Consider the following 25,059-nt stretch of genomic DNA (forward strand, 5'->3'; position numbering starts at 1 on the left):
ATTTTTTATGCAAAAGTAATGTTGATGTTTAATTTCCATATAGATTTGCATTTTGTGAGAAATTAAAATACATAAAAGCCTTGAAATAGTTTCTAAACAGTTAAGTACATATTGCGAATAAAGTTTCACAAGTTCCACAAGATTGATGCAGGCTTGATATCGATAAAAGCATACGAGTTTAAAGTTAGAACATGACGATAGTAGTAGCATTATAGTAATAGTAATATTCGGTGGTGTGGTGATGTGTTTCTGCTATTATAATAAAAATAATATTACGAGTAACATTGATAATATTACAAGTGAAATGTTTAATTACTGTCAACTAATTTAACAACTGTAATTATACATTGCAAATAGCATTGTATAATGAGCAATGTCTAATTTCTTTTATTCGATCAGAGTTTGGAAACTTTATTAACAAACTTAATCAGCACTAGATAACGATGCATAACTATTTCGATTCATTCTTTGTGCATTAAAAAATCGGGATGTTAGAATATCAATTCGGATCGCGGTAAATTATTTTTATACAGAAATTAAATTAAACATCATAACATAAAACTGTTGACAAGAATAATTCCAAGTGATTTGAAAATTACATATAAATATAATTATTTATACAAAGGCGAAAAAAATATCTGCTTTAGAATATATCATTTCACAAATATAAAAGGTTGCTTAAAAAATGTAATAGATTTTTTTTTATTACTTTGCTTAGGGCTTAGGGATTTTAAATATCGATGAATGAATTTCTTTATATAATTTCGCACGACGAGAATATTTGCAAATTTCCAAGTTCAATCTTTTCTCAGAAGTTTGAAGCATCAACATTCTGACGTGAATACTTTACGCGATTATTTATTGCTCATTATTGGATTATTTAGTCCCGTGGGAGGACGACCGCCACCTGGGCCACCAGTTTTTCCAGCACCGGCAGCTCCAACAATTGCACCTGCTACCACTGTGATACCACCGAGCACCATACTCGGGTAAGTCTCATGGCGTTTATCATCGCTGCACGTGACACTCGGCTTCCGTTTGTTTATTGTTATTTTGTTGCGTTTCCCCCCTTTTTTGGTTACCATTAATTGCGCGATGAATGCCGTACCGGCATTAAACGACGAGCTCTTCTGAATTTTACGTTCGCTCATCTGGCTAATGTTGGCGCACTCGACGACGGGTTACGATTCGTATGCATTAACTTTTTGTCATTGGTCCTGATCGTTAGTCCGCTATTGTGCGGACGATTTATGAAGCGTCCGATGATATCACATTTTCTGTGACAATTGCATCTAATGCAAAATCTCACATACATCAATCGTAACCCGTTCGTGAAGCGGTCCGACGATTCGTCATCTCGCGCGTCATTATCCACTCCTCCTCCTATATTTTATGTTACGTTCTGGCGTCATTTTTTTATATTATTTTTAGTTTAAGAAACATACAGAGATCTTTTGATTTCGTATGTCATCACGTGCACGCTTCGTTTGCTTTCGATGTCGTAAGCCGCGCGATTCTGATACGCGCTGTTATTGCTGGATGTGTACCCTTGTCTAGTTACACAGTTTTTATTTCTCTCACGTCGTGTTACGACGAACACTCGTACGTTGGTAGAAAAATGACGCGAACGTAACTTATGGAACAGTGCCGCGGTGGTTGCAGCCACGAGATGGTAAAGTCCCCTGCAACTGCAACGACTATGGCATACCCCACGGAGGAGGAGAAGCGGTCGCACCGTCGCATAGGCGGCACCAACGGTGACGACGACGACGACGACGACGACGATGACGATGTCGTCCGAAGCAACGGTAACCGCGAGGCACGCAGTCGTGACCTCGTCATGTGTCGCGTCTGCGATTTCAAGAGCGATAGGAATGACGATCTTGAGTCGTATTTGAACGATCGCAATAACGGGGGTAGAATCGGCGCTACCGATACGTCTAATTGTGATTTTACATGCAGTGACCCGCTACCATCGACCAGTTACGGCAGCTACGGCAGCTACGGCAGCTACGGCAGCTACGACAGCTACAGCAGCTACTATCCTGACGAAGTCGCTGATCGACTTTCGGAATCACCATCGTCACAGGAATCCGAGAGTAGGCCGGACGAGAAGGAAAATCATCGAATCAGACGATCCCGGAAACAAAGCCAGCCGAGAAAAGTCACATCAGTATGGCATCATCGTGAAAATCAGAAGCGTTATTTGATACCTGCTCTAGGTTTCCAAAATGTAAGAAAACAAAACTTCAAAATTAATAGTAAAAGTATTCAGTCACAGCAGAGATCGGCATCGCAGAGAGTGTTTAAGTGTCACTTGTGCCCGAAATATGCGCCCGCACGAGGGAAGACTCATCGGCCATATCACAGCAGAGCTTCGTTGACACTTCACATGTTGTGGCGACATAAACGAGGATCTTGTGCGGCCAAGAATCAAGCGATAAGAGACAATTTGGCATCGACCGTCTCCTCGGTTACGCTTAAAGCAACGTTTTTCACTAATCCGAATTATAGATATAATAGATAACAGCAAAAGAGGCTGGAAATGGCCAAGAGTGTATAAATTGTAATTTTTAACTAATTGTAAGTCTTCAAGTTAAATTCGATTCAAATCATAAATAAATTTAAATCACAATTTTTCATAAAAAAACCTGACGAACTTTACGTTGACGTACTTACTTGACACACGGAATTTGAATTTTGATATATTTTTAGTAATTTTCTGACTAATGCAAAGAATAATCCTTCTTACTGGAGGAAATTGACGTGAGAGTTTGTGATTCAGATTTTTTTCGCAAGATAGAAATATTTTCTGTGTACATCTGTGACATAATAAGTTCAGTTCTTCGAATGGGAAAATTGCAGAATAAGTTCTGTATTCTCAAAGCAAAATAACCTCTTAAAGGCGAAATAGCGAGAGAGTGGCAGCAAAGGATGCACGAAGTCTGTCTCATTTTTAGAAAGAACTTTACAAAGAATGATGAAATTACTGTGAACGGTAGGTGCGTTCCTAAGAAACATGTTCTGATGATTATATTTCTTTTATTATATATAAATTCAATAATAATTTTTAAAATAAAATTGTTACTTCTGAGAGACAGATATCGTACGTGTGATATGAGTCTGAATTGAAAGTATTTTAACGTAACGTACATAAGAATGTAAATATGTTTTTTCCACAATAGTTTTAACTGCTTCAATATTAGATAAGATATTCAAATTGATTATAAATGTTATGTAAATAATTTTTTCGAAGCATTGGCGAAAGTATGCGAGTGTACTTTCTATATAAAATTAAAGGAGTAATACGAAAGATCGCTTTTGATAATTGATGTCATAATCAGTCTTATGAACTCCTCAGTCATGGATTTGTTTTCACCTATTTATATTTTGCATCGATCTTTTTTCAAAAATTAATTAGCAATCTGAAATTCTGGGCATTTAATTCCAAGCTCTTGATTGAAATAAGATTTCCGACATTGTCTATGATGAGTAAGTCACAATTTTTATAAAACTACGGTATAATGTAAGGCATTTGTACAGAAACATTATCTTGTTTACGTTATTACGTGAAATATGTCTATTGTGCATGAATAAAATGATGACTCGAAGATGAAATTCCTCACATTTTTCTCTAAATATTTGTGTTTTTATAAAAAAAAATCCTGTTTTTCACTTTTCTCTTGCTAAAATCAATTTGTAATAGTATTTCTCAAAGTTTAGTTTGTAAAGTATAATAAAAACAATTCCTATTTTAATTCCTATTCAACGCAATATAGATGCGGTAAAAAGATGATTAAAATTATTTATTAAAATATAACAATATAGAATATAATTTATATCTAATAATTTCATTTTTATAATTTGTAAATAAAAATTATTAGTAGCGGGTATTGTAGCGAAAGAAATCGAATCATATATCGTACGTCGGTATATAGTACATGAATACCGGCGGGAAGCTTTGTATAAGAATCAAAAGTTGTCGCCACGGTTTCTATATTCCTGCACATTTCTATATAGAGCAACATATAATTTGACCCATTGCGCAATAATATTTTATTGCAGCGTAAACGTTACGATAAATTATAAAAAAATATTTATATCTTATAAAAACTACAAAGTATAAGCTCTTTTATTGATCATTTCAGATGACACAAAAAAATAAGAGCTAATAGTTTTTTAAAATATAATATCTATAGTTTCCGATATATAGTTAATTTGTATTTAACAACATATATACAATATTTCTAATTTCTCATTTTATGTCAATTTTATTGTATCGCAATAATAATGCAACAAGAGCCGTGGCTCTTCGCATTACGAAACTGTTGCAACGATATCGGACGTTAATGAACGTTGAAACAATATTAAGATAATGATGAGATAGAATTTAATGAAGAAGAAATTTTAAAAGAAGATATATCTACGTGCAGATATATGTATTGTGCAGAGAGAAATTGTTAAATATAAACTAGTTTTTGCATTATCATCACGGTCATCGGGATTTATTTAATCCGCTTTTATGGCGTAGAATAAACAGGCTACCTTTTATTGAAAATAATTTCGCCGTCGAATGATTATCCTAACGAACTTTCAGTAATGTAAAACCTTGAAAGCACCGCTAAGAGAGAACGTCGGCCTGATGTCGACAGTCGATAATTGGATGAAATCTGAAACTGTTCGATACCACATTCCCCGGTTTTCGCAACGGAATAACGTTACCCTAAAATTATCAACAAACTTTAACAAACTGATTTAATTCGTCAAATAAACAATACGACGGGAGAAACAATTACAAAGGTGCCTTGTTTGGGATATAGCTGCATAGCGAGTTTATCAAATTGTCTTGTAAATCAAGTCAGATGACGTGAGTTTATATGAATTGTCTATAAAAATCTTACATCTAGCCATTGATAACGATTGATATGAAATTGGATTACATAGTTCAATGTACTGTTTCAGGATAACATTTAGAATGTATAGACTATAAAATTAATCTTTGCTGGTCACGATAAATAACAATTCGAAAAGTATATAGTATATAGTGTATAGTATATGGAGTATATAGTATATAGTATATAGTATATAGTATATAGAGGGGTAAAAACTATAGTGGTGTAAGTCAAATTTTTAAAAATATTTTCTCGTGTGCATAGATGCAATCTGTACAATATATAAAGTGCATCTATCCACACGAGAAAATATTTTTAAAATTTTGACTTACATCACTGTGGATTTTACCCCTCCATATATATATAATATTCATATAAATTGTACGATTACATATTAGAGAATGTTGTCATTTCGAAATATAATGTATTTTACGTACCAGTTATTTGAAAAACAAAAAATACTTTTTGCTTGATAACATATTGTAGTTCAAGAAACATTTCAAAATTTTAATTAATTAATTTTTTTAGAATTTTTTGAATGTTTGAGGCTAATATTTACATTTTGACTGCCATGTCAACATACTGCTATATCTTAGGTGTCGCGTGAGTTTTCTCAACCTATCATCCATTTGTGGATGACAGTTTTATTTGCTTGGTTAGGAATAATTTTATTAACAATAAGCTTGAGACGTTAGAAAAGAATAAAGTAATAAAATAATACACTAGATTTATTAAAAATAGAATTATTTTATTTTTAATTTGATAATTCTATTCTTTTGCTCGATTATTGGCCCTTTCCACATTATTTTGACTCTTATATTTTATAAAAAACTGTGCAGTTCTCGACATCAGCCGAAACAACTTGGCAGTCAAGATGTTAATTTATCGTACAACGAATTTTTCATATGATGATTGGTTATTAGGGGAGAAAAAGTTTCCATCGGAAATTCTGTTTCCTGTACACCGTAATTTTAATACGTATAATAAAAAATTTGTCATATGACAAATGAAATATACCGTTGAATAGAGTATACGTTTTAATGTTGATCAAAATTATTACTTGAATATGTGCAGGAATCAGTTCCAAATGAACCATCTGTCAAGAGACATCGAGTATCTGACGGCAATGAAGCAATTGACATGAGATGTCGAAAAGAATAAAAGTCTTTAATCAATATCGAACTGTGGAATGCATTCGGTTTCTGAAATCTCTGTAAAGATCGAGAATCAGGACGGAGTTATGATGAGCACGAAAGATCAATCGCGAGATATGGAAAAGGCAACTTTGACGAGCAAGACCCCACGTCAACATGGTGGAAATCGCATTTTATCGAGTCAGGCACGAAGCGAGTTAATCGCCAGAGTAAATCAGGTTAAAAAAGTCACGTAAACTCGCGTTTTGCTTAGATAAAGTATACAAATATTCGTATCATTCGTTTCATGTGAAAGTTTTGGTACACATGTATATGCCCGCCTAGCTCTTGTCGTTCGATGAGATCTGTCGGTGGGAGCGTCGATCGGGGCAATGGATATTGTTATCGAATTTGATTATACTTAAGTTGGCGCGGTCGAGCGCTCGCGAGAAAATGCGGTTAATTAGTGTGGTGCCATCTTTGGTAGGGGCATGCGCGGCCACCACACTACATATTACTAATCGATGTACATATTACTAGTCCATATACATAACACTAGTCAATGTATATATTACTAGTCAATGTATATATTACTAGTCGATATATTATCGTATCTCCTTTATTACTATAATGGAGGGATCGACAGATTTACTTAAGGTACATATTGCTCGATCGATGTACAAAAAACTAGTCCATTACATAATATTGGTCAGTGTATATATTAATATATGTACTATGTATACATTAAAAAAATACTTAAGTTTTTATATTTTCATATAAATTGTACATAGTAATTATCCAATAATTCACTTAGTTTAATGATCAAACGCGTAATTAGCTTGTTCATCTAATGTAAAATCATCAATATGCATACATATATCATATTGAGGTGTAACAATGATTAGTATAATGACAATGCGATTAATTGTCATTGGACTGATTGGTACAAAACGTGAGAATGATATATTGAACTTTATCCTAAATTTAAAATGACTTAGTAGATGTATATGACTTGTATATTTTTCAGAGTGTACATAATACATATATGTGTATATGTATATGTATATATACACACACACATATATTTTTCGCAATAAATTCTTTACATATCGATTCAATAAAAAATTACTTTTTTCGAGCACAAGAACGAGAATATTTCCTGTAATTTTTTAAACACTGAATACGATTTGTTTGTCAAATTGCTCGATTATGTCACAATTTTGAGAAATTTGCAGTTAAAGTTGCAAAAAGGCTATTTTAGTGTATTTTGGGCATATTATATTGTTAGAAACTTGTTGTGTCGATTATGGTTAAAAAGATATTAATGATTATAACATAGAGTCTATTGCGTCAAAGTTGCGACTTACATAGACCATTAAGGATCTATAAAATATTTTTTAATTATGTTATTCAAACTTGAGGTTTCTTCATGTCACTGAATACTAATCCGATGTCAAAATTAAAAATTCGACTATTTTTTAATTCAGACATTCTGAAAAACTCTTAGGTTTGAATAATTAAAAAGTATTTCATAGATCTTTAATAGTCTATGTAAGTCGTAACTTTGACGCGATCATAGATTCTATGTTAATTATCAATATCTTTCTAATAAACTATAAGTAATTGACACAACAAATTCCTTTTAAAAATTAAAAGTTCTAACAACATATATACTTAATTTTGATTGCAATACAATTTCTCCAACACATCGCATATCATAGCTACAATATGCCAAAATACAGTAAAATAGCCATTTTTGCAACTTTAACTGCAAATTCCTCAAAATTGTGAGCAATTTGATAAACGGGATCGTATTCAGCGTTCAAGAAACTACGGAAAACGATTATTTTCGTTTTTGCATTTTTTTTGTCGAACATGCAGTGTTATCAATTTCTGTATGTGAATTTACTGTTCCAACAAAGAGTGTTTTAAAGATCCGCAAATAATCGGCGTGCGGTTTACCGAGTTTGGAAAAAGTACAAAAATTTCACAAAGAAATATTATTATTAAGCTACTAACAATAAGATCCAGCCCGGATCGTAAGTAGCATTTTCTCTAATTGAATCTATATATTTTATGGCACTCATTCAGTTGGATTATAAAGTGGGTATAGATGTAGAGTTAAGTTAATATCGTCATGGCCTTTGTTTTATCATGCAACTGACCCTGGACGTGGAAACCGATGGGTAAATAAATTAAGTATTTTTATCGTTTGCGCGAAAAAAAAACCAAGAGTACGTTCGTGAGAAAAAACGAGACGTTTACACGACATGTTAAAATGCAAAAAATAAGAAATGGGCGCGCACGCTAAACGTTATGGTTTGCATCACGTTCCGTTGCACGTCGATAATCAAACATTTGTTCATTCATGAGAACAACAGTAAAATATTCCCACGCTATTCATAATCTATGAGATTTACACGCACCATTGCGCATTTTCTTCTCGGTTAACTTTTACCGATATTTAAATGCGATTATAAGCGCATTATTCAATTCGTTTAATCATGATTTAGTCGCTCTTTAGAAACTATCAAAGCATGAGCGCGAAATAGAAAATCGATTAAATTATAATGTTCCAGTAATTAGGCATATTTAATGATAATAAATATTTATTACAATGTCTTTATACACATGGAAAACATTGTATAATCTCAACAAAATTTAACGTTTAATTTTGAGAAAAATCCATGTAATTGGTATATTACAGAAACATTGCGCATTTTTCCCGCAATAATTTTTCTCGATTGAGATACCATTATACTTCGTCATTTATGCTTTATACGCAAACAAATATTTCACTCCTTCGACATTGGATTCGTTTGTTACTATACACATATATACGTTCGGATATATCAAAACGAATCTGTTTCACGATAAAATATTGGCAATTTACTTCATTTTTGCGCTTATTTCCTCGCAATATCCATTTGTGTATGACAAATAGTGCATTAATCGATTGATAAATCTGCCGTCCGCGTCTCTCTAATTTGTCATCGTAACGAACGGAGATAGAGAATCGTGCTGTCAAAATCATGCAATGTAATGCGTTTTAATTGCACGCGTTTAACCGATCATTAAAACTTACGCTTTCAAACGTCTTACACTTACGATCGTTGTGCAGCAGCGTTTCCAACATTGTGTTCAACATCTCGCTAAAACCGACCCACTTCAACTTTAAAGCAGACTCAGGTCACCAAGTATAACGGAGTTGCGCACCTTCGAGCACATAATTAATCGCTTCCACCCAGCAAATGAAAGGCAGCCAGGTCACGAGAGGACCATTTTGGCCTCTTTTTTTTCTCTCCACTTCATGCTCACGCGTCGCAATGCTGGCGCGATATAACACAGATTTTCCCGGGTGATATTCCGCGGTGCTGCTCGCGGCAGTCGATTGCAACAGTGATAAATAATTACCTCGGTAATCGTGCGATTGGTTTGAAACACGTGCATGCCAGCACAGCGTTCGAGTATGTTCGTGATTTTCTCGGGAATTCCGCGCGTTCTAGCGTGTGCCAACAGAGGATTAATCAAGTACATGTCACTGAAAAAGTTTTTCACTTTCTCCTTTTTATCTTTGCAAACTTCCACTAATCAAATTTCACATTTTTTGCGTTAAAAATCGTGATTACAATTGTAACGAATTAATAAAATCGTCATATAAAGATAATGAACCCGTGTTTTTCGTGATTCGCTCTCCCATTTCTCTCTTAAGAGGAAAATTATATGATTCATCTGTGCGACAGTGCTTGTTCTTCCGAAATTGAGTCTTAATAGGATGTCATACAAAAGCAATCACGAAGCTTCATAAAGTGAGTCGCTAACCCAAAGTTACAAGAAGCGCACACCGGTTCAACGTGTTAACGTGCATGCCCATCAATTATTTCACGAAAATTATGCACGCGCGTTATGGTACGCCGCGATAACCTCGTTGCGCGAGTCGCTATTTTACGCGAGAAGAAATTTGATCGCCTTCACGCAAGTCAACGCATGTAAAGTTAACTTTATGTCAACATAGTGCGTTATGTCCCGGCGCGGTAAACCGAGGATTTGCGACCGTCGCGAGAATCGATTTTGTTCCGTCGGGGAAGTCGCTCGTGTAATCAGATGATTAGATTCACATATTAGTGCTAATTTCATATTAATCTCGTAACACGCAGCGCGCCTACAGCGTGGTCCGCCAGTTTAGTGATTGCCGAATTACGTCCGCTATTTGAATCGGTTGCGCATAGCTCGTTAGCTCTCACATGCGCGTCTGTAAGCTCGCAGCCAACAAAGTTAATTCGTTGTTAGCATGCCTCCCCGTTATATTGCCAGTGAAGCAAAATGCGAGGCCATGTTATTATCGTTAAAAAAGTTCCTATAGTCCTGTTACAAAATCAATATTGTTTTATCATTCGTTAAAACTTTTTAGAGCCGATTCCTCTCATAGAAATTGTCATTGAATAGTTTCGTGCTATAGCGATAAACAAAAGTGATTGGATGAAAATTTTACAATAAAAATTTCTATGCATATGATTGAAAAAAATCTTGCACTCGAGATAGAACTAGAAGTCTCTTAGGAGAAGATACATATAACTCTCTATATACCAATCTATGTTACATCGTATCTAGAACTAGCATGCAATACGCCGCAGGCTTGGTTCGTCGAATATATTATTACGAACTCGTTAACTGCATCGTGAAAGTTAGCGCGAACTGTCGAAGATCGACGGATCGCGATAGCGTCTTCGCGGAAATGGGATTCCTTATCTTTTTAGCACCGATTTCCAATTTTACAGACGCGGATGTGAGGATGGCTGTTATTCAATACGAAAGGTGGCAGAGTAAGCCGCAACCATAGGAAACCCTCCGTCAACCGCTTCCCCTCCTCTGCTCTAATCGCCCTTAGTCGACTCTCCCTCTTGCTACCCTTCTCGATAAATTGGGCGAGAGATTATCCCTTGAATCAATTTTCATCGCGGATATCTAATCGATCTGCCCCGCGTTTTGCGATTGATCTGTGAGAGTAGAACTCTGATCAACGGCATGTCAGACGATACGTGCTTCTCACGATGCAATGTGCGCATGCAATTTCTTGCCATATGCCATCATTATTTTCCACTGCGAGCGGGAATACCCAACTGTATTAACTCGGTCGCCGAAATTCCGGGAAATCGGCTTCGAATTACGCGAGGATTACGCGAGGTTTCCGGCATTGTCGAACGGATCGCCGTATGGGCTTCATTTAATGACCGACCGTGCAACACGAGTCGATCATCCCCCTTTTCACATTTTCATCGGGCCTACGAATCCTATCGTCGATTACGAATTGTAAATTAATTAATACTTAATCCGCGTCGTAATCCACATTGAAAATCGCTACGTACTCGAGTGTTGAATTAACGGACCGAGTTTCCGTTCGTGCATCGCTTAAAATTTTTGAAAGATCCGGATACTTTGAATTACACAATTCGAAGTATCCGGATCTCTAAAAAATCACAATTAATTTGCATAATTAAAAGTGGGAGATATTTCATTTGAAGCCGAAGAAAAAGAATCCCAGAGAGAACTTTATGATATGATTATATATGTCCGTATATTATAATTCTGGAATTTTAACGTTTCCGCCACGTTTCCGCATGACGAGAAACGAAAATTGAGTGAGAATATCTCATAATTGAATAAGTTTAATTGTAAAATAGTTGATTATAAAATAGAAGATAATTATGTTTTTCTCTCAAAAAAGCAAGTATCAAAAATTTAATTAGAGAGAAAAACCGCATTTTACGGTCGAGCTAGAACTCGTTAACCTAATAATAATATTGTGAATTTTTGTATATTTTTTCCAAACTCAGTAAACTGCCGATTTTTGTCACTTTTTAAAACACAACTCTTTGTTGAAACAATAAATATATAAGAATAAATATATAAAAATTCTCACATAGAAATATTATTATACACCCTGTTATTCTAAACTCTTTTTTCATTAGATGATTTATCAATCTGAATATTTTATTCAATATATGTACTCTTATATAGTGCGCATTTTTCGATTGTAAAATACATGAAAATCAATAGGTATTTTATTTTGCCAAAAAGCAAACACCAAAAATTTATATTTGAGAAATATATTTGAGAAATTTATATATAAGAAATTTCAACTTTATAGCCTTCCTTTATATATAGTATAAAATTATTTATTAAATATTAATTTTATTAATTAGATTTCTTGTTAATATGTTGATAAACATTACTCATGGTGAGCATTTTTCGATTGTAAAATAAATGAAAACAATTGCATTGTTTTACCAAAAATTTAAATCTTACATATAAGAAATTTCAACTAGTGTGTATGTATATATATATTTTTTTGTTTTATTTATATGCTTTATATGCTTAGCCTTCCTTTGGATCTGATATAAAATTCTTTATTAAATATTAATTATATTTCTTAAATATGTTGATAAACATTAAATCCATCTCATAGTGATTATATAAATTTTAATTAACTCCGACAGTAGATTGGTAACTAGTTGCGCATTAGCAAACTGCTCAGCGTATAATTAATATCTTAGCTTGTTATTGTCACGTGACAGGCTTGCAGGTGGCTTAAGTGTACTATGGATAATTATCTCGGATAATTCCGGTAGCATGGCGATTACGTTGAATTATTCTCATTGTGTACGGTTTACAATTGCACAGATACAAGTGATGCTGCCCTACTACAAAGTGTAGGTACTATATTTTTATAGTGATGCCAGGGATAAATAAAACGTCATGCATATAGTGGCCGCTTGGTTGGCCATACGAACGTAACAGAAACAACAATTATCGGATCCCCTCTGACATCCGTTCCGGAAATGATGGTAACCGTGTCTCGTTTCCTTCCTTCCTTCCTTCCTACCTTTGTGTACCTCTCTATCTGCGCCTCATGCGTGCAGAATCGATCGGCGATTAATGTCGGCCGACCGAGCAAAAGGATTACGGTATGTGATTGTTTTATTTATCATGCAAGGTATTTTTATCGTTCGCGCAACAGCAGGAAGCGGATGAAACGCGTCGAAGAAAAAAATAGATGCTTAGAGGGAGCAGGAAAGAGAGAAAGAGTGTAAAGCGTAGGCAGAAAAAAAATATCGAGAATAATAGAGGATAATCTGTGGGTACATGAAGGAACAAGGTAAATGAATATTAATTATTCGTGTCCGGCACGAATAAAATTGTTCGCGCGTTCACCAATTGACCAATCGGGAAACGTAAAAATATCATTTCAAAAGAATTGGTTTACTTAAGTGTTAAAGCGCTTTAGCGCTTTTATGGATTTAAACGTGAAAATTACGCGTTCGCGTAGCGAGATAGGCAGGGAGGAAGCGGAACCATATGAGAGAGAATTGATAGCGAACAAGATAATAAAGAATGGCGATTCGTTTCAGAGATGTAATAACAGTAATTATGATCCCACAGCGCTATTATCCCCTACATCCGTTTTCGGAGGGAACATTTACGGACGCGCGTGACTTTGCTTCCTCTCCTTTTATTACGAATCGATTCATATGAATTCTCTTAAATCAGCGTACGTGTCGGGATAAGTCTCCCTGCATGTTGGGTACATTGATAGAACGTGATGTTGGGATCAAGAAGAATCTTTATCAAAGAGAACTAGATATTTCTCGATGCAATCAGAGAGATAAAAATAATAATATTTGATTTTGTATAAAGATGAAGTCTCATATATACCTATGTATGTATATATGTAATAAATGTAATAAATATATACTATTACATTTATTCATTCATATAGTCAATATATGTATATTAGAACATATTTTAATAATGTTCAATAGATGAACGACTAATATTTAATCATGACTAATGTTTAGTTTATGCCGCATATTTACATTATGGTAATCTAAACATTGATATCCGATTAAACTAGGAAAGCTACAGTAAACTTCAATTTAAATCACGCTCGGAATTGTCTGCATTCTTGGCTGGTTTCTCCGTCGAATGGTATTTTCGCTATCACCGGCGTTTACGGGTCGCTCGGCACCGCGTTTGTCAAAACAGGAACGCGGACTCCCGAGAGCTATCAACGGCTTCCCTACGTGCGAACAGTGTGAAGCCGAACGTCGATTAACGGCGGACAAGTTAAAAAGATTATCGTGCCGGTCGCGTCGGTTAACTGAGTGCAAGTAGAGTAATGCGAGAAACCGAGCACGTCATCCGAACGCTCGTCCACCCAGAAAATTACGGCGCCGTCGTGCTCGTCGTCTTCGTCATTCGTTCGCTCGCACGTTCGTCCGCTCATTCGTTCTTTCGCTCACTTCGTCCGTCTGTTCATACGTTCGTTCATTTGTCCGCAACCTGGATTTATTCCGCGCAATTACCACGATAAGGGTCCACCTTAATAATCGTTCGTTAATCGTCATCCGCCCATTTCCAACCCCGCCCGTTCCGTCATTCTAGCTTCCCAGCCGCATACGCCATGGCCCGGGAAATGGAGAACATCCTGCCTGGGCATACATCACCGACCGTTTGGGGAATGTATTAAGGACGCTACGCTCGGTTAACGCAATTTAAATTTACAATAACGTACAGTACGATCTTTAAGTAATCGGAACTGCTTTTCGAAATTAAAAAGAAATCATCTATATAGAAATTTCATTTGAGATAAACAATAATATTAAAGTCAAATGTATCGCACGGGGTACGTATTATATCTAAAAATATATGTAACTATTGAAGAGAAATTAAAGGAATCAGTGCAACAGCAGTGTGCACTTTTTTGAGAGCTTGAAAAAGATGAACCTATACATTCGAAATCGATTGAAATATTATAAGTATAATTTGGGTAGGAGTCTTATTAGTGTGCGTCTGTATGCATGTGCGGATACTTGGCTTCAGGTTCACATGGTTACGTCAGTAACAACATTTGCGCGCAAGAGCGTACACAAAGCCTTCAAGGAAATGTCGACCTAAAGAAGTGACAATTAACGCCGTATATAGTACATAAACTGCTCGTGGTTTGGTGTCTCAGAAAAGCCCTTTGAATACGATGTAGTAGCGTCAACACTTAGATTGGGATGATCAAAGAACCCGAGTAACGTGCAATTCTCGTTATGCACATTAATTGATGATATTAATCGAGATAACGTTTATAATTGTTCGAAAACGCTATGGAAATAATCAATCCTGATATCTTTCGGAGGGTACTTGGGTTGGAACTTACAACTTTTCTCTTCTTTTGTTGGATTCGATTAACTCGCGAATCTTAATTGCTGTTCTTAACGAGCGATATACATACACATTCCTGATAACGATAACTTCGATTTCGTCGTTAATATTTCACGGTGTACTATAATTAGCAATTAACAAAGTCGGGAATACTCACGGGAATATTCCGATGCGAACGCATGAAACAAGAGATGTACCGTGCTAGAATTTATTGATCCTAGGTTGTTACACACGTATATACATATACACACATAGCTAGAATTCGGGTCTTTATATTTAATAAGCTTGTTCAAGAGAAGGGGTTGTGCTAAAATTAATTGTACGTTACAATATTCATGATTAAATATTTACTGTATTATAGCACAGAAAAAAGTGTCACGATTCATATACGCGCGGTATATATGCAAGAATCTGTAATCTTCTTATAAGGATTTCAACTTTTTATTTCATTTTTTTCTAATTGATTGAACTATATAAATACCTTCATTCAAACAAGTTTTCTTTGTTTAACGCAATTTATATCTAATTTCAAGATTCTTGCGTATATACAAGTATATAAGTCTTGATTTAACACTTCTTTTTTTTCTGTGAGTGTATCTAGAAATAATGATTGCATTTTGTATTTATAATTTCCAAAATTTTTCTCTTTTTTCCCCGAATTTTAAATATCAAAATTTTATCTCACGTTATTAATCTGCAACCTACATAATAAATATAAGTGTGAGCATACACGAAACATTACAAAAATATTTAGTTCCTTTATCATTGTGAAATATTTAGGAGCGCAACAGGGAGCAAATGCGCGATAAAAATCCGAGAACATTAAACGAATTACTCTCCGCGGTCACAGCCGTTTGTTAAAAAATATCTAAAAGACTGATACATTAGCGAAACGGTTATGCGGTTGTTGCGAACGCGTTCGCGTGACAGCGCATGTAAGTGCGCGCGTGCCGTAACAGGTGAAGCGTAAACTTCGTACTTTGCACCTGGTAAATATTTGACGAAGTTGGCGTGCAGAGAACGGCAGGATGGTTGATACGTGTATGGCACCGATACGCCAATCTCTCCCTTAAGTTCAGAAAGCAGACGCGAGGTATATACCGTTTCTCGCGCTCGCAATCAAGCTAATCCAATCCGGCCGCAAAATCGGAATCAATGTCAAATACCCATAAACGCGACATAACAGCTTAGGACGGTTCCCGCGTTATCCGCGCGACAGTCCGAGGGAGATAGAGTTGTCCTGCCGAATCGCCGCGCGCCCGCGCCGCACCAATCCCAGCTGATATCCTAGGAAGAGGATCGATATCCGAAGCGCAGACTGCAGCTGCTCGAGCCGAAAAGCCTTGCCGATAATTGGACGCGTCACTCCTCTCCGCGCGCGGAGCTTTCCTATGAATCGATATTATCTGTCTTATACATATATCTGGCGAAACGTTCGAATCACCCCGAACGGTCTGTCGGAGGGTTTCATTTTACAATCTAAACCTCGACCTAGATCTCTCTCGACTTTCGATTTTCAGCAACGGTTTTTAAAGAAACGTCCGTAAGAGAAGACGAGCGTAAAAATAAGCTGCATCCACGGCGCGCTAGTTGTTTTTTTATGTCCGCATCATCGCGTTGCGTCGTAACCGTCCGCCTTGGGATTTCGGGCGTTAACCGAAACACAATCTTTACGATCTACTTGTTTCTCGATCTGGAGAAGCGTGGGAGAAGCGAAGGAGCTAATACGAACTCGCGTTTTCTTTGGGTGCTCTTTCTCTCTTTTTCTCCCCCGTCCGCCGCTTTTCTTTCATGAAATTTCGCTCAAGCGTCTCTACCGAGCAACTTGCGAAGTAGCCGGAGTAGAGAGTACGTTTGTTTCTCCACGGCGAATTCCCGACATCCTCGTTCTATCTTATCCGCGTAACTAAGACCAGTCGCGACCATTCTTCGTCCCGGCCGATTTAATTTCGGAACATCTAATTCGCACACTGACTACAGCTTCGTCCACTTCTTCCGAACAATAGGCGATTCAGTCGAGAAGAAAGGGTACTAACTAACTAATGTACAAAGCTCCTCGCCGATCGCTCTGCTCGGAGAACGCTCGAAGATCGTTCGAAGCGCAAGACGGAGAAGAGATAGACGCATTTTGAATCATGCAAACTTACAAAGGTCCTTAATTATTTTTGCGACTTTTCCAGAGCGTTCGCTTCAGTCGGACGAGTTAAAATCGGACTTTACATAGCTTTACGTCTCTCGAACTATGATTTCACCGAGCTCACCGAGGTAGAAATATAAAATTGTCTTCACGACTAAGAAATAACGAGGTAAAAAGTACCAACTCTGTCTGCTTTGTGCTTTGTCGACTGAAAGCGCGCACATAAGTGTTAGCCATAAAATATTTATTTAAATAAACAGCGATGGCTATTCATCAAACGATTTTCTTCTTATTACCTACATAAAGTATGTACCTTAAGCTTTGATATGTAAAAGTGCTCGAACAGAACACAATTATCGATCAAAAGTTTATAATATTTTGTTCTTTCAACGTTTTGCTTTCATTATATGTGGCTATAATAACGCTCGCTTAATTAAAATAAAATAGATACAGTAAATTTATATATGCTTTGATAAGATTGGACGTATTGTTCCCTGCATTATTAAAAGTGCATTAACAATAAGTCGAGTTTTGTCAATGTCGATAATTTCGAAAAATGGAAATTTTTTCCGCGATTGGAATAATCCCTTGGGTTATATTATATTGCGAGGAAAGAATAATGCGCCGAGCGAGATGGATCGGAGCATAATCCAGATCTACTCGAAAAGTGAATACTGAATACATTACAGATCTAATGCAGTTCGCACATAAATTAACATATATCGTTGAGGAATCGCCGCGCTGCGCAATCTTCCTAAAGTTTCAATGGGCCGCGAAAACTTTTCGACGAAATGAAAATTTGCCAAAACTTTTCCTCGCGTAGGAGAATCGATCGTCATATCTATATCAGAATCAACGACTTTGGTTTTCCTGCGTCACGTTAAGTTCAGTGTTACGAGAGTATTGGAAGTAATGAAGAACGCTGCATTGACTTTATAGATTTATCGAGAAAAAATATTGTCTTATTTATTGTGTTCGCGCCAAACATTAGTTACGTTTATTGAGGTGTGATTTAATCCTTTGCTTCTCTTTACGAAAGAGAAATTAGAAAATAACTGTTGACTTTAATTAATATTTATAGAAATTTTCATTTGTAGGGCAAAGAGTAAAATTGATTAAGACGCACGATGATATTAGAGAAATCTATCAATAGTATCGTAACAATGTGGAGGTAATAATCGACCAATCATTTCAACAATCTATAACACGAACGTAGCACAGCTAGATGAAAAACGATCGTAATCAACGATAAGAAATCTACTGACCAAATTATTGATTGAGCACAGAGAATTTCTTGAGACTCTAATGTTTCACTTTTCACAACAGAAATCTGATTGTTTTCACTTCAATGAGCTATCAAAGAAAGAACAATATACTCGCGTTATAAAAAAGACGATCTGTGAATCTCTAACATAATATAGGGATAATACAAATCGAATGTGTGAAATAGCTCTCCTTTGAAAAGACTGAGGAATCACTTTTAATATTCCAATAATATAGAATTTATATGATCCTATCTGAACGAAAACGTAAGAAACTTTGCATTTGCGCTTATATAATATTTTCTAAACGTGTAAAAGCATAAAGTGTTTTGAAAGTCTGTTAACTATATTCGAACTAACGTATACATATAAGTAAAAAGAATTATATTCAATACTCGAAAGTTACGACTAAAAAAATTAAGCATTTAAATAATAATTAATAAAACACATTAGACAGCTTAATTAATATGACAACATTGCGACAATTATTATAATTTTTAACCATTTTAAGAGATCATATTTATAATTATATGATTGTTTTAGTTAAGAATTGCAAAAATTTGTTTGTTTCCTATTACTTTTAATCTTTTATTCTTTATCGTTGCTTTTCCAAATTTCTGAAAGATTCCTCATGGGACATTCTGTGGAGAGATGTCCCATGGAGATTCTCTCGCAAGACGGAAATTCGGAAAAGACGAGACCGTAACCGAACACCCTGTAGATCCTCTGGATTCTTTGCCGTAGAATCACCAAGGGACCGCGTCCTGCACGAGCTTCTACCTCTTCTTCTCCAGCACGTTTCTGTTTACCATGGCGGGCACGTTGCTGTCCACCGGCGTCTGGTGCTTCCTGGTTAGGCTACCCATGATCCATCTGGCGCGCGAGCCCTCGAGGATCGTCGTCGTCCTCAGCGGTTATGTCTTCGCTGCCGGTACACTCACGTTGCCTGCCTCATGCATCCTGTATCGGGAGCATAACGTGACTCGGGGCCGCCGTACGTTGCTTCCGGTAAGATCGTCGGCAATAATTAGAAAATTGCAGTGGATTACACAACATGCAATTAAACGATGTTTTGTACGTATTTCAAAGGATATCAATCCTTTCAAAGAAGAAGAGCAATTTTGTATGTTCAGTCTATATTGTCCCTATTTTATAGTTAAGCTTAAAAGTCGTCTTTTTTTATGATCCCAACATTTTTATGACGCTTTCCGATTGGGTTATCGATTCGGCTTGTCGACGCAGTCGAGAATTCAGAAATAACTATATATATATCTATATATATATTATATTACCTTTTTGTTTTACATTACAATACCCTCTTCGCTCATCTCTTCCCGTTACAGTAAATTTTCGATAACAAATATCTATATTATTTTAATTCCGATGGAATAAGTAAATTTTTACTTCGCCAGTAAATAATTAACAGTAAAGACTCTTTATTCGACCTAACTGGCTATCTTTATAATCGTCGTGACATACGATTCATATTTGACGATTAATTGACAAAAACCAACGGTCATATTGTCACGACGATTATAAAGATAGCCAGTTAGGTCGAATAAAGAGTCTTTACTTTTAATTCTGACGATTGAAATTGGAATTAAAATAAGAATAAAAATTGGCGAATTCGAGACTAGATACACAGGCGAAGGGAATAATTCATAGTCTATAAATTGAGTCTTTCTACCTCGTTAAACGCAAATCGTCAATGCAGACAAAACAAGCTAAAATCTGCTAAAATAAACGTGAACGGAATAGATAAAAAACAAATTTTTATTGTTTTACTCTGATCACCGTTATACATATGTGTGAGTGTGACAAAATCAATCGAACGAAGAAATATTCAGTTTTTATTTTATAAGAAAAGTTTGTTTCCTTCGAGGGTTCTTAGGCCCGGCATTTATTGATCGAAAGGACTAAAACGGACGTTTTCAAACGTGTGCTCGCACGATGACGCGATCGACTTGAGATTTAAGAGAAAATCCTTGTAACCCGCTCGCTGCGTTACTGCTCGCAGCTGCGGGCGCAGATCGACCACTTAAATCTTCGCGGACGATTTCCCCGTGATCTATGACGGACACGGTGTACCCAGCGGTCGCTTCGAATAAAATTCTCTTGACTTGGTCCCTATAACTTCCTGAAAGCTCAGTCATTCGTCCTATTAACTTTTCCTATGCTAGCGTTCTTAACTCTTCTTCTATGACTGACGACGATCGATGGTCGCCAAACCAAACGAATCGTTGTTACAAGCGAGAAATAATTGACTGTGCATTTCTGTCAATAAAATATCAATATTACTAAGCTTTTTTATTTTTCCCTCCCGATTTTTGATAAATTTTTTTAGTTGTGTACGCTTTCATAAATATTATATATAATATATGTATATATATATATTTTTAATTTTTTATATACGTATATTATGTATATATATTTAATCAGACAAGATTTTGTAATATGCATGTAATAGCAGACAATAGCAGCAAGTGAAATAAAAAGACAAAACTGACACAAGATTAATAGAATTCAACAAATGACTTACACTCGATATTAGGTTTCAGTTAATTATAAAGTAGCATTTTGAATTGTAAATTTAAATTAAACGAAACAGAACGCTTCTCCTGAAAAATATAAAAGTCTCGAAAGGCTTCGAGAAAATGTCAAAGCACGTGTTTTAAACGAGATAAATGTGCCAAATGTAACATATAATAACACAAATAAAAGATAAATATATTATAATAATACGAAACTGAGGTTACATAAATTGACTGTCTGCTACGGACGTGCGCTCGCAACTCTACAACGCTCGAAAATTGTCAGAACAAATATCATTTCCGAGACGATTGTTACTCTCACGAAAATAGAAACCTGAATTTAATATTATCCTAACGTTGTCTCGAGAGAGTCAGAGAGAGAGAGAAAGAGAAAGAGAGAGACACCTAAGAGATATAAGCGCAATCTGCGCAATAAAACTAAGAATGCAACGTCACGAAAATTCGAATGGATCGCCTACAAATTAAAACTAATATATTCCAGGAATTGTGTGAATGCTTTAAAAAACGTATGTACATTTTGAGATATATGCGAAATAACGAGTTTTAACACGTACAAATAGAAATTTTAATAATAATTATAATAATTATTTATATAATTATTAATATAATTAAAAAACACATTTCTGTAATTTCTGTAATTAATATGTAATATTAAAATCATAATCTAAATATAATATATAAATCTCTCTCTCTCTCTCTCTCTCTCTCTCCCTCCCTCTCTTCAACATAATTCTTTGTATATTCATAATAAGAAATAATTAAATTATGCACGTGAAAAATACCAAGTTTTAATAATGCCGCGCTACAAAATAGATGAGAATAAATCCTATTCATTATTATATAATTCGCGCGGACATAATATCGAAATTGAAATTCGATTATCGTGACGCTGCGGCACAAAATTATTCCAAATATATCACAATACAACAAAATAATCGTACACGCGTATTATCAGAGTTACTCACAGTCCGAGGCTCCGGTTTCACCATCGCCTTCCCATCGATGTTCCAACAGTTTTAAAAAGTCATGGTCGGTTGCAGCTTCATGCGCGTAGCAATGGGAAAGAATTCGACATTGTCAATCGCAATCCCTATTATTCGTATCGCACTTTTTAATGTACTTAGATCTCTACCGCGTTTCTTTACGAGGTGTACAGAATGACGTACTACCGCGTTCTACACCCAGACGGATCGTTTAATCCCCCTTGCATCCTCCAAAAGAGAACCGGCAAAAAACCAAAATACCACTCGCCAAAACACACCGAGCGCCAAGATCGTAACTTCTCGCCTTTCCTCCCTATTAAGCGCGAACTTTACTGTGTTACGATTTACGACGCGCCGCGGACGGTTAACGATTTATCATTACGAATTACGAGAGTAGCGGATCGCTTCTCTTGCTCAATTATAACTCCGAACAGATTGGTATAGGGCGTATAGGCATTCATTCAAAAATATTTGCCTCGATATTAAAATAAAAAAATAACTCACCGGTGCCGATGCGCAACAGCGGAGTTATATAAGTCGTAACCCTGCGTCGATCTGTAACAAAAAAATATTTTTACATTAAAGCAACGAGTCTAAGATAATCGATACTAGAAATAATTGATTATCGCGCCCGTTAAATTTTGAAAACGTTATTTTAACAGATATCTGATTTTACGACCGTGCGAATAAGAGAGAGACACGCGACGCTCGCGACGTAATATTTCTTCTCGCATATGCCGGAGATCGAAATCCGAAATTGCGAAATTGCGCCGGAGTTAAACCTCGAAGTAACGAGTATCACACATAATGATCGAATCAAGTCGCGCTTGAAAAAGTGACGGAATCCGCCACAGAGGACAGCAATAAAATAATATAGTAACGAATAATTACTTACTCCACGGTTGCCCCGCTGTCGCCCGATGCCTCCCAGGCCTCCTCCTCCTCTCCTCGGTCCTCGCTCTCCATCGGCGCATTCACTCACGACGTACACGAAAATCGACGTTATCGTCGCTTTACGCGATCGCGCGACACTTTCGACACTTTGCACGGCACTCCCGGTATTAATCTCTCGACGCGGCGCGTACTTTGTTACACGGCGACGAAAGAATTACGTCGAAGAAGCTACGTACAAAACTATTACGATCCGCTTGCCGCCCGTGACGCTCGACACATTCCGCAGGTAGACGCTAAATGGCGGAAAGAATTTCGCGAATCGCACGGCCAACTTCACTCGCCAGGAGCAACCGCCGCGCCGCGACAACGTCACACTTGCAGCTTGTCAGTCGATTTTGAATAACTCCGAAATTATCGATTTATGAACACACTGTAGCTATCCCCCACGATCGATAAAACCACGATATCAAAACACGATTCAATACGAAGTTAAACGTACGACGTTATTAGAGACTGTGATCTCTGTGATTGCTAATTAAACACGTCGCGGCACTACTCGATTGTAAGGCTCCGCCAGTATCTTTAATCCGTGTTCCGAAAACGACGCGATAGCAACTTTTCTCCGAAACCGTGTGCGACATGACGACGCCGACGCGACGCGAGTCAAGTCGACGGTTGAGAAAAGCGAGACCGATCACGATCACCCGAAAGAATGTAATCGAATGCGATATACCTCGGTATCCGTACAAATTCCACGAAGCACACGTATCAAATGAACACTCGATGTATCACAGTTTTCCCGTAATCTCAACCACCGGTATGCGGCACCCGAGTCCGACGATACACATGTATTTACTCCGCGATGCGATCCGAGAGCAACAACGTACGTGAGAAGGGAGTCGCGAGTCGCGGACGCCGCGGCGACACGAGCGGTGAAAATGGTGAGGGGATAGAGTGACTAGGCACGGAGCGCGTCGGTGCGCGTTTGGTATGCGTATCAGCCTATCCCCACTCAATCCCCCTTCTCATGTTTACCGCGGCGCGCGCGACCGCCCGCAACCCGCTGTGACGTCAGGATCACTCTCGGATCACGTGATCACATCGCGGAGTCAGACGCGGAGTAACACGTATCGTCGGACTCCGGTGCCGCATGCCGGTGATTGAGATTACGGAAAACTCCGACATATATCGAATGTTCATTTAATACATGTGCTTCGCGGAATTTGTACGGATACCGAGGTATATCGCATTCGATGACATTCTTTCGGGTGATCGGTTTTGCTTTTCTCAACCGTCGACTTGACTCGCGTCGCGGCGTCGCCGTCGTACGTGTCGCACGGTTTCGGAGTAAAGTTGCTATCGCGTCGTTTTTGGAACACAGATTAAAGATACTGGCGGAGCCTTACAATCGAGTAGTGCCGCGACGTGTTTAATTAGCAATCACAGAGATCACAGTCTCTAATAACGTCGTACGTTTAACTTCGTATTGAATCGTGTTTTGATATCGTGGTTTTATCGATCGTGGGGGATAGCTACAGTGTGTTCATAAATCGATAATTTCGGAGTTAGTCAAAATCGGCTGACAAGCTGCAAGTGTGACGTTGTCGCGGCGCGGCGCGGCGATTGCTCCTGGCGAGTGAAGTTGGCCGCGCGATTCGCGAAATTCTTTCCGCCATTTAGCGTCTACCTGCGGAACGTCGAGCGTCACGGGCGGCAAGCGGATCGTAATAGTTTCGTACGTAGCTTCTCCGACGTAATTCTTTTGTCGCCGTGTAACAAAGTACGCGCCGCGTCGAGAGATTAATACCGGGAGTGCCGTGCAAAGTGTCGAAAGTGTCGCGCGATCGCGTAAAGCGACAATAACGTCGATTTTCGTGAACGTCGTGAGTGAATGCGCCGATGGAGAGCGAGGACCGAGGAGAGGAGGAGGAGGCCTGGGAGGCATCGGGCGACAGCGGGGCAACCGTGGAGTAAGTAATTATTCGTTACTATATTA

At 37.2% G+C, this 25,059-nt stretch overlaps 1 protein-coding gene across 1 annotated transcript in view; it reads left to right on the top strand.

The window, feature by feature from the left end:
• The first annotated feature begins 6,081 nt into the window (after window positions 1–6,081).
• Window positions 6,082–25,059, top strand: part of LOC112464147 (tetraspanin-9-like) — a 45,636-nt gene continuing 26,658 nt past the window's right edge. Inside the window, exons 1-2 of the mRNA XM_025030979.1 lie at window positions 6,082–6,255; window positions 19,379–19,642. Of these exons, the coding sequence (XP_024886747.1) occupies window positions 6,082–6,255; window positions 19,379–19,642 (438 nt within the window). The remainder of the gene's footprint in view (window positions 6,256–19,378; window positions 19,643–25,059) is intronic.

The sequence above is a fragment of the Temnothorax curvispinosus genome, unplaced genomic scaffold (genome assembly GCF_003070985.1).
Source record: "Temnothorax curvispinosus isolate PA1 unplaced genomic scaffold, ASM307098v1 QBEX01013985.1, whole genome shotgun sequence".
Taxonomy (NCBI): Eukaryota; Metazoa; Arthropoda; class Insecta; order Hymenoptera; family Formicidae; genus Temnothorax; species Temnothorax curvispinosus.